Genomic DNA, 11253 nt, shown 5'->3' with positions numbered 1-11253 from the left:
AGGGAAATAGACACTTTTTTAGGCGGCAGGCTAGAAATTCGATGGTTCTAGTTTCTTGGAGCATCGCAATTTAAGTGCGTTTTTTTGCAATGGTCCCATGAGCTCTTTGGGGTAAACTACTCGTCATGAAAGTAATGGACCCACGTACACCAAATTCCAAGTGTTGGAGTCTTTCACAAAAGTAATCCGTAATCACGCAATCCTTTTGATTAACATCATCACACAAGCACTCCCTCACGCCTTAGGAAAGACAAACTCAGCATGAAAGTAGACTACATTGTGCTCAATTTATTGATCAGAGTTGTTGAGCAATCCATTGGGTTAGCAAGATGATTAATGAAAAGTGATTTTCAATATCATTGTCTCCTCATCACATCCACATCCCATTAATCAGCTCCAATGAGGATTTTGTCGCCCACTTTGATTGGTCCAACCTGATCCACGCCCAAATTAATTCCAAAGAAAGGACATTGGCCATAAGCTTTGATCTCAGCGGGATCTTGGGATCGTCTGTAAATGATGCACTTATTAAAGAACAAATGAAGCAAAGTAACTTTTCATGCAAGTAAATTGTCGTTGGCGAAAACGTACACTGCCCGTCCCGAATAATAAAGAATAATCTAAAATCATTACAAACATAAAGACGATTTATTTACCATGTCAGGCATGATGTGACCCATAAGTAGGGACAAGAAGCGCGTTTTCCTCCTTTCGTGCCTTCTTAACAATGTGTTTCATTTAAATTTAGCACTTTCAATGACCAAAATATCTTGGCATACCAATGAGCGTGACCAAATTTGAGCCCAAAATCAAACAAAGAGAAATAGCCAAGGTTATGTAGTAATGACAAAATAGCATCTTATATTTTACGTAATCTGGGTCAGCCACACATAGCCTTTTGATAATGCAACTTTGAAACAAACATCTTTGTAAATAAATGGATATTATGTACGCGTAAGCGACTTGCTTTCAATAGGGGATGTCAAGTAAAGGAAATTCAAGGAAAATGTGGTCCGGCACCCTGATTTTGGGCATTTTGGGGAGAGAGAACTAAGACAAAGATCACAGTCAAGTCGCCCCATTCGCCCATTGAATTTTCAATAATCGAGTGATTTTGAGCAACTTATGGTACAAACCCTTCTAAATGAGCATGTTTGGTGTTAATCAGCTAACGCACAATCAAATTGGCTCAATACCACAATGCTAATTGCCTAAACAAGCATGTAAAATGGAATAAATGTCAAAATCCAATGCATGCACAGTGCGGTTTGGCTGGGCATGTTGTCTTTGATTTTGTTCCATGGAATAACGTCAGTTGTCCATGAACGCATTTACTTGACTAACCGTATTGCAACCATCTAGTTTTTTATCTATCAAGCTATTTTAAAACGGATCCTAGATTTGCTTCACCCAAAAAATGCCTATTTTGCGAGAAACCCGTTCATAGTCCATACTTCTGGATTTCCGAGGATCATTTTTTGTATAGCGAAAGATCCGTATGTCAAATTGCGAGTAAGATAGAGGTTATGTACCCGAAAGAGACCCACTCTTTGCCTTATGATTTCAGCCCCTTTCTCCAAGGATGGTCAAATCCCGTCAGTCTGGACGAAAATTCCAAGTTTCACTCATGCCTGTTCACCTTTTGTGTCATAGCAAAGCTTTTTGTAAGCAAATATCTAAAAGGCAACTCTAATTTGTTCTTGCCACATAAAATCTGCATCCAAATTAGATGACAAGACAATTAACGAACAAGATTAAAATGAGTCCCCACTTGTCTCCCAAAAGGTGTCTTCCTTATTCGTGACACTTTCTTTTGTTATTGTTCAGCATCACAAAATTGAATTTGAAACACACATGTCACTTATGTGAAAGACGTCATTTTTATACAGAAAGATGCAATGACGGAAAAGTTGCCACCAAATTTGAAATAGCTGCCATTTTGCACAAAACTGGAACCTATATTTGCCTTCTGGTAACTATGCTTTGAAGAGGGATAAAATCAATTCAGAAAGGAAGATGTCATAGTGCGATAAACTCTTCCTTCAAGTTTCCTTCTTTTTATGAAACGAGAAAAGTGTGAAACTGCTCAAAAATCCTGGATTAATTCTCGTGACCAACCCTTCTTTTCCTCTATATTTTATATGAAGGTAGACAAGACCAAAAAACAATTTTAGAACAGACCTATACGTTTGCAGGGTCTCAAAGGGTTCTCGCTTGGGATGCTTTTCTCCTCTTTCTGGGCACACTGTCGTGAAAACGCACCGGGAACAGAGCTTGGCATTCCGAAATATCACATCATTCACTTTGATGTAGGTCCAAGTGTCCTCGGCAAAGGCTTGCGGAACGCCTGGAGAACACAATTCCTGAACATTAGGAGACGCACGTCCAAACCAAAGTCTCGCACCATTCATATCTATTCACCTTTTACGACCAAATTGGGTCGGAATTGAAGGGCATTCACTTTCAGATCCACGTTTCGATCGGAGAGCTTTTCATTCAGATCAGCCACAGATTCCTCTGAGACGAGCAAATATGGAAACCCATCTGGAATGAGATGAACCAATCGAACTCCGATGGGATTGACTTCCCTAGCAACTAGTCACACATGGCATCAATTGAGTGCATGCAACATACATACCAGCATACAATGGGACATCGTTCTCTTTCTTGAATGGTTCCACATCCATGAGTTCACTATTGGGCGGCCTCGAGGATTGGTCCGTATTTTGGTGCCACACGAGACGGAAATGTTTGTCCCCATCGTCCTTGATGAACTCCGTGATCCATGCCGATGCTTCATCCCCAAGGTCCAATCCCGTGCAGTTTTCGCCCCAAATCTATTCTCAAAATCCTTTCGCCGAAATGAATGGTATACGTTTATGAGTCGACATGAAAATACCTCGACATTAGAGTTGCCATTGGCGGTGTTCTTTTGAATGTCCTTCAGCTCCAAATGGAAATCTTTCATGCCTTCAGCTTTCAGTTCGAGGTCAAGGTCAGCCGTGACCTCCACGGATATCAAAACCATCTTGGGATAACGCCTACCCGTCACAAAGCGACCATTAGCATCCACCACTAAAATTTGCCGATCGCACATTTCCCCCGATCGAAGGCCGTGCTTATCTACCTGAGGGAGAAACTTGACTTCTGGAACCGATTGCACCTGAGGGTGTCAGTGGAAATAGATATGGAAAAGGGCCTTACATAAGCTACTTGGACGGAGTTTCCCTTGAGCGATTTGCCCGGATAGATGATCATCTGGGATATTTCGCCTGCCTCTTTCCATGTTTGTGGCAACGAAGTGGAACCTATGCTGGCCGGGACCTTGGCAGTCTTCAAACCAATGGCCGGAATTTTGCTCATCCTAGGCATGTCGGAGTCGTCCCTGGAAATGCAATGTTTAACCACTTTTGGAAACACTGTTGCCATTTCTACATAAATACTGGAAAGCTAATAGTCGGACGTCCTTCATCACTTCCAAAATTCATCGTTATTTTGGGGCAAAATCACGTTTTAGAGATCGGATCCTCCCATTTCAAGGCGATCTCGTTCATCCAGGTACAAAACGTGGTCAATTTGTGTTTGCCGCTCTTTTGGCGCGCTCACATCTTGGAACAGCTGTTCGGGAAGTTGCCAATCTCGCAATCAAGGCCTTAATCTAGACCTTGAAGGTCATACATTTTTGGACTGGAATTTCCGGGTCCAATTTCAGTGATTCTACGATTTGGATATAGGTCCATGGAGGCGTCCTTGCAGCAAGTCGTTGCCGATGCGTAAGATCCATTCATATTTTTCAACATTACGTACTTCACCACTGCAAATCATTCATGCTAAATATTTCAGTTTATGGACATTACTTGAGAGCTAGATTAGAGGGAACATCAACCTGATGTCTGAGATTGAATTGTATTTCTTGCTCGAACTGGTTTATTGATTTCAATCAAACAACCTATTCGAATTTATTTATTTTTATATGAGACATCGCTCCAAATCTAATGAACTCCTAAGTTAGTATGACCTGAATGGATTTGAATGTTAGACCAGCGCCTTATCAAAGATGTATGAAATCCCCTTACCTCTGACCGCTGATGAGTGGCTCAATCGTCTTCAGCGTCCCTGTTCCATGGAAAATGAGGGAAAGGGCGCCCAAAGAGGAAATCATACTGATTTCAATGAGAGCAACACTTTCCTTCTTGGTACTACTGGTTGTTTAATTCTTCACCCAATTTCGGCATTGATGACCTCCTCCCTTCTGACGACAGTCCAAGCAGACCCAACTGGTACTGATTCCCATGACCAGAACCTGTTTTGTAGGCCTGCATTAAGTTAGTCAGTCAGTCAGAGCAACTAGTACATGAAGCATCCTCATCATCCTCATCACATTCCACCTGAACGTGCTTGTCGGTACCAAAGTAACAACAACAACACTACCAACAACAACATTCAGTGGTTGCACTTGTGTTGTTCCATGCTTGATATCTTCTTTTCTATGGGTCCATGATGACCCAAGTCTGCCATAGGTGATTGCCATTACATTATTCGAGTAGCAGAGTTGGACCAGGTGATGCTCGTATTTACCGCGAGTCTGGTCAAAAAGAAAGCTGTCTGGGCTTTTTGTACAATGTAGATAAGAGCCAATCAGAGACAGAGCCGTAGAGCCAAAAGAGCGGCTTTCTCCGGTTCAGATCAATAACTTGTTCCAGTCTCCAGGCCCAACCAACCCACCAACCTACTTGCCCTAGACCCTGGTTTGGCCTTGTTAGTGAATGATTGGTCTTGAATTGACCTCGTTCTTTTGCAGCAAAGAGTTGGACAGCGAATTGTTGGAAGATAAATCCACGATATTGGGCGTGGTGTGCGCCGACGACGAAGGCAATTGTCTGGAAGGTGAGATTCACGACGAATTTGTGGAGAGATCCATCTGCTAAAAGTAGGTTCTGTTTTCAGTTAACGGGCGGATTTCGCCGCTCACGGCCAATTTGGCCGCTAGTCTGGCCCAGATTGCGGCCGAACTCGAGCCGGGAAACCTTGAGCAACCCGTGATTGTCTTGGACAAGACGGATAAAACGTGAGTCTAGCGATACAATCTCGAATTAAATGTTCTGTACTGATTGCGTTTTTTTTTATGTATCTCTAGTCAATTGATTATCAAGAAGGAGGAGAGTGCCACCATTGCCATTTCCAAACAGCAGAGCTCCAAGAAGCTCTAGATTTTTAAGGAACCCATGTCAGCTCAAGATTGTTAAAGATGCGTTTTTCAAGCGGGCTTCTCGTGATATGTCTCTGGCCTTGTGCCTCCTTGGTGCTGGCCAAATTTGAGCCCTATAACATCTTGGGCGTGCACAGACGTGCCAGTCAGCCCGATATCCGGAAAGCCTACAAGCAAATGGCCAAGGAGTTTCACCCGGATAAGAACTCGGATCCAGGATCCCAAGAGCGATTCATCGAGATTACCAAAGCCTACGAACTCTTGAGCGATCCCGAACGTCGCCGAAATTATGATAATATGGGCATTACCGAAGACACGCCCAATTTCCGCCGACAGCACGACTACGCCCAATACGGCCGATTCGATCCCTTCGACTCGTTTTTCGATGATCTCTTTGGAGGCGGGGGTGGTGGGGGCGGGGGAGCCCGGAAAGCGGGTGGGTTCAAGTTCAATTTTGGTGGGGGTGGGGCCGGAGGAGGGGACAATGGAGGACACCGAATCTTCCATAAACAGAGCATCACGGCCAAAGCTTACTGGAACAATGTGGTGCCCAATACGGAGAAGGAGCCGTACTTGATCTTGTTCTACTCGGATTGGTGCTACACCTGCTTAAGAATCGAGCCCATTTGGGTCAGGTAAGACGGACTCCTGGATTACTTGATCTATTTTGCCCCAAAAAAATGAATTAAACAAAAATATGCAATGCAGTTTTGAATTAAAGTCAACAGCATCTTGGGGAAAGTCACAGTTTAAATTTTGTGTCGCCCGTTGAAGAAGTCTTTAGAGATCTAGAAATAATCATAACTCAAGATGTCCATTCGTTAGTTCATATTCTTCCCTGGCTGGCCGATTTTCACTTTAATTATTCACCATTTTCGCTAAATGCGCATCTGAATGCTAGCTATGTAACAAGCCTCAAATGTGTGGGATTCCTATGTGTTTTTAAAGTTATGAAAAGTACGTTCAGCGTATGATATTCGAAGGAATGTCTCTTGCGGCCAAGTTCATGTAGAACATCTTGAGGGGAAAAAAAGTCATCTATTCCCAAGGAATTTCATATCCAATATGACTGGATATCACTGGATATGACACCAAAAGCAAAACTTTTCCAATTTCCAGGTTGGTGGAAGAATTGGAACCGGTTGGTTTTGGTGTGGCCACCATCCACTCTGAGCACGAGAAGGAATTGACCCGCAAAGTGGGTGCCAAGGAGTTACCGCACATGATTCTGGTCTTGGCGGGGCGAGTCATCCACTACCAAGATCCGCAATTCAGCGCGGTCAAGGTGATCGAATGGATCCGACGCAAGTTCCCGTACAAATCCGTGGAAGCCCTGGACGACTCCAATGTGGACACCTTCCTTAACGGATGGATGGATAATCGGGTTCGGGTCTTGCTCTTCGGTCATGTAAGAAACACTTTAATACTTGGGAGATATTCATGTTCGAGGCTTGATTGGCCATACATTTTGCTCGTAGACCGAGGTGATTCGTTTGAGGTACTTGTCCTCGTCGTTCCGATATCGTAAACGAGCCGCCTACGGATATGTGAGGATCGGTGATCCCAAGGCTCAAAAGGTCCTTCAAAGGTTCTCCGTACCCACCACGGCCAAAGTGGAGACCTTACTATTGTTCCAAGAACACCCCAAGGTTCCCACAGCCTCCGTGTCCATGAAGGACTTGTCCTTGGAAACCCTTAACCAAATCCTGGAGACGAATCAGTTCCTCCAACTCCCACGTCTGTCGAGTCAAGAGATCTTCGATTCTCTGTGTCCAAGTGAGAGTGCCAAATCCCGGAAACGACTCTGTGTGACTCTCATCACCAAAGACGATCCAGTTCATGAGGGCTTTCGACAGAGCATGCGGGATTTCGCCCAAGAGTATCGAGCAGGCACGGATCGGGTCAAGTTCACGTATATCCTCCTGGAGAAGCAAAACGCTTTCGTCCAGAACCTGATCTCGTCCTCTTCGCCTTCATCGGCCGAGCTGGGCCTTCAATCGGACCCTTCTTTGCGCGTGGTGATTCTTTGGCGAAAGGATGTGAAGCGAATGAAGTACGAGTGGTTGAAAGAGCGTTGGGATGTGGGTCCGGATCAGTCCAACAGCTCCGATGAGGCCTTGAAGAAGACTCTCAAGCGATTGCTCGCCCCCAATGAGGTAATCAGCTCTCTTCGGATCTCTCCAATCTAGCATTATTTCAATGGGTCTAATTCGATACTCTCTGTATTTTGTGAAGGTGCTGCCATTTGAGACGGAGCTCCCGGTTTTGAACGATGAGCACGCCCAGAGTCTGTTTGTCAGAATGGCCAATCGAATGATCGAAATGGCCGAGACCATCCGAGAGAGCATCACCCGCGACGAACTTCTGCCTGCCGTGAGCCTGGTCCTCACCGTGGGCTTCATCATCGTGGGCGGCTATGTCATGAACTATCTAGTCAAGATGGAGGAGGAGTCCGTTCAACGCCAATTAGGAGCCAAAGGTAAAGTATACATTCCAGAACATGAATCCAAATGATCTGGAGAGAAATATTCGAAAATGACGCCGGATCTTCTTCCGGCCACCGTCCTTGATGTTACTAACAAAAGATGCATTATTCGGGTTAGGTTTAAAAGTCGATAAGAAGGGTAAAGTCGTGCCGGAGTTGAAGATCCACGAACTTCGAGCCGAAACCTACAATGGCATGGTGCGCCTCCTCAAACCAGGTTGTCGGACCATTGTCCTCATTGTAGACCGAGAAAGCAAGGAGAAGCTTGTGCCCAAGTTCTACAAAATGGCCTGGCCCTACCGAAGGAATAAGACGATCATGTTCGGATTCCTATACATAGAAAAAGGTAACCCCAAAATGAGCTAACGTATTTATTGTGGAATAAAGAATTATATATGCCTGCCGATCTGTTTCGACACAGGGTTGCCGTGGTTCAAGAAGATCCTCAACCTGACGTTACCTGAGCCGAGGGACATCGACATCAATCCCAAGAATTGCATCGGTACCGTTCTCTCTTTGAACGGACATCGGCGATACTTTTGCATGTTTCACGCCAAACATCCTGAGGGATCACGCAAGCGCATTTACACCGCTAATAACGGCACAGTGGCAGGTGATTACTGAACACGTGTTAACAATTGATAACCTTTCTCCGTTTGATAACAGTGTAGTGAAAATGACTTTGCACTTCTTTACAGGATCATTTATGGGCTTTGACTCGGAAATGGAAGAGGACTCGGATGTGGAGACCGACTTGGAGAGACAACCCACGGATCGGCGACCTCCTTTGCTCGACTCTCCCGATCATTTGCCCATTTTTGAGGACCAATTGCTGGATGGCTTGCAAATGTGGCTAGACCGACTTTTCGAAGGATCCACCTATCGTTATCACATCAATTATTGGCCCGAGTTTCCGATCTCACCCTCGAATTTCAGTGTCGCCGGCAACGGTCGCTCTTAGGCTAAGAACTTATAAATTTCACCTATTTGCATCCCTAACTGACTACGTCCTGTTTGTTGCCTTGTATCCGGATACATTCCAATATTCCCTCGGAAAGGTCCAATCCCGCCGAATGAATACACGATGCACACATTTCCCTTTGCGGTCCAAGAAACGCTTACTTTGATCCCATACTAGGGGGTGGGTTGCCACCTTAGGAGATTGACGTCTTTGGTTGGTTCTTTTAGCTGAAAAACGTCGTCACATCCACATCAGATCCGCTTATGACTATCAAGTGGATCTTTAGACCATCCTCAGTCATATAAACTTGAGATCTAGAATCCATAATCCAATTCGAAGCTGCATTGAAGAAAAAGATAGCCAAAGACTGAAAAATAAACGATTCGTACATTTTTTTAACGCTTAGAAAATATTACCAGAATTTAAGATAAATGACGATTGAACGAGGGTACAAAGATGCAAGGGGTCGAGGATTAAGGGATAAGATTAATTATCCTCTGTGAAATTTGCTGGTTTCATAGTTAAGCCTAGAGGATATTTGGCTGACCCAGCTAAGGTCAAAACCATATACTCTGGTGTCTGTTGAGTACACATAATAGAATTTGAGATTAAAATTTACAAAAAAAAAATGTGAAAAGGATGACCTGTAAAAATATGACGTCGATAAGCTAAGTAAAAAAGCACCGTTGTGCCGTACTTGTACTGAATTTTGTACTCAATAAAAATTGAGGGTGAGAGCTGATGCTTTATTTCCAACCAATTCAAGCATTGAAAGTTACATTATAAAACATAAACATTTCAAAGGAAAGTGAATTCAATTATTCTGCTTGCAGATAACAAATGAAACGTTTCCAAAACGTTGGTGGTATCATCAAAATCAATGCCAAAAGCTACGAGATATATCCCCCAAATCTAGCAAGAATTTTACGAGTTAAATCTTTCTGCTGAAATCCAACCTCACATATAATCGATGTGATAACTTGACATTTTTGGATGAGGATTGCGAGTTAATAGATATTGAAATGGGTAAAGCAATTGCAATATCTGCACATATCCCTACGCAACCCGATTTTCATCGATCTTTCCATAAATTGAACTAAATTCTAGAAAAAACTCAACGTAGAACAGTTTGTCTCCGAGGAGACTTAAATATTGACCTCCTAAAGACGACTGCTACTTCACAGAACTAATCGAAGTATTAGGACAATACGGGACGACACCTTTGATACACGATCCATTGCGGTATCTGCCACCTTAATAGATAATATTTTCACAAACTGCCGCGAATATTTGGTTTCATCCGCCTTGGCCGTACAAATATTTTCACAAACTGCCGCGAATATTTGGTTTCTGGAATATTGGAGTGTGAAAAAGCGATCACTTTGCAACGCTTACATCGTTTGGAGCGAAAAACAGAGGCAACAAGCAAATCGAAGGAGAGTACGTTACTTGGGATATAGGAGATTCGAATCTGAGTAGACTTGAAAGTTTGCTTAAAATGAATAGATGGAATCTTGATCCAAATGGACCATATGAGGCCTTCAAAAACTTTGAGGTAGACTTTTTCTACTTGTTTGACTTTGCCTGCCCTTAAGTAAAGAGACGAAAAACGAAAGGAAACTCCAAACAAAATCCGTGAATGACTTGGGGCCTGATGACGTCAAGAAATCGCAAAGTCAAATTGCTAGGAAAATTCCGTAAAACACTAATGCTTGCACCAAGTCACAATATGAAAACTTTGCCAAATTATACTACAAACAAGTAGCCAAACAGTTTTAGAGGAAAGGTTATTTGAACGTTAATAAAACAGACTTAAGAAAGGTTAGGAATGGCGCAAACAAGCAAATGGGAAATAAGCATAAGGCAAAATAGATCTCCTTCAATCTTATAACTAGCGATACCGCGCAAACAATCTCGGATGAAAAAGAGGTTGCGAACATTTTCAATAACTAATTTTCCGGAGTTGGACTTTCTTCAAAAATAATGACGTGTCTGGGCTAGGAAATGAAAAGGACATTGAAATATATATTTCAAGTGGGCATTGTGTAAAGATGTGAAATCGGTGATAAAAAGCTTAAAGCCAAAAAAGAGTTGAGGAGTAGATGAAGTATCAAATAAGATACTGAAAGCTACACAGCCCCAGCATAAATTGTACCCAAGACAAAGCTTGTAAATATGTCTTTCATTTCTGGCTACATACCAGGAAAATAGAAAATGGCCAAAGTTATCCCCTTTTTCAAAGTAGGGGACAGTTCTCTCGCCGAAAATCATCGACCAATAAGCCACGGTGCCCAAATCCATTAATTTAGAAAAATGGAAGAGGGGAGCAAAATGGTATCTCGTATTGAATACAGCAAAACCGGGGCTGTTTGAAGATAGTAAGCTGGAATTGTGTCATTGCTCATTTTTGGGCTTAATTCATGTTTAAAAAGTTACTATTTTCCAATGGAAGACAGACTTCCTCAAGCTGTCCCTAATCAGCTTATTTTTCAGACCCGCCATTTGAAACATCCTCCAAGATGTACTTTCAAGTGGCAAATGAAATAAGTTGACAGGAGTTATTTGATTGGCATGTTGCCTGGAAATGTTACTTAACTC

The 11253-nt window shown here is 43.0% G+C and overlaps 2 protein-coding genes across 4 annotated transcripts; one reads left to right on the top strand and one right to left on the bottom strand.

The window, feature by feature from the left end:
* Nucleotides 1-268: 268 nt before the first annotated feature.
* On the bottom strand, nt 269-4287 carry LOC131892869 (mitochondrial amidoxime reducing component 2-like). The gene is made up of 7 exons (XM_059242730.1): nt 4077-4287; nt 3205-3385; nt 2900-3127; nt 2639-2837; nt 2422-2544; nt 2182-2347; nt 269-510 (listed from the first exon to the last, which is right to left on the bottom strand). Exons 1-7 carry the CDS (start codon nt 4160-4162, stop codon nt 387-389), a joined length of 1107 nt encoding a protein of 368 aa, XP_059098713.1. The 5' UTR covers nt 4163-4287; the 3' UTR covers nt 269-386.
* LOC131892867 (dnaJ homolog subfamily C member 16-like) lies at nt 3599-8791 on the top strand. Of its 3 annotated transcripts, none has more exons than XM_059242727.1 (10): nt 3599-3773; nt 4802-4887; nt 4948-5068; nt 5138-5844; nt 6329-6617; nt 6688-7365; nt 7445-7688; nt 7813-8040; nt 8116-8307; nt 8393-8791. In XM_059242727.1, exons 4-10 carry the CDS (start codon nt 5249-5251, stop codon nt 8653-8655), a joined length of 2490 nt encoding a protein of 829 aa, XP_059098710.1. In that variant the 5' UTR covers nt 3599-3773; nt 4802-4887; nt 4948-5068; nt 5138-5248; the 3' UTR covers nt 8656-8791. The 3 variants fall into 3 exon arrangements, with proteins under 3 accessions (XP_059098710.1, XP_059098712.1, XP_059098711.1); XM_059242729.1 differs by lacking the exon at nt 3599-3773 and adding an exon at nt 4383-4520; XM_059242728.1 differs by lacking the exon at nt 3599-3773 and having other exon boundaries at nt 4635-4887.
* Nucleotides 8792-11253: the final 2462 nt, after the last annotated feature.

This window comes from Tigriopus californicus, chromosome 2, assembly GCF_007210705.1.
Source record: "Tigriopus californicus strain San Diego chromosome 2, Tcal_SD_v2.1, whole genome shotgun sequence".
In the NCBI taxonomy this organism is placed as follows: domain Eukaryota; kingdom Metazoa; phylum Arthropoda; class Copepoda; order Harpacticoida; family Harpacticidae; genus Tigriopus; species Tigriopus californicus.
This window is presented reverse-complemented; position numbering and strand designations above follow the sequence as displayed.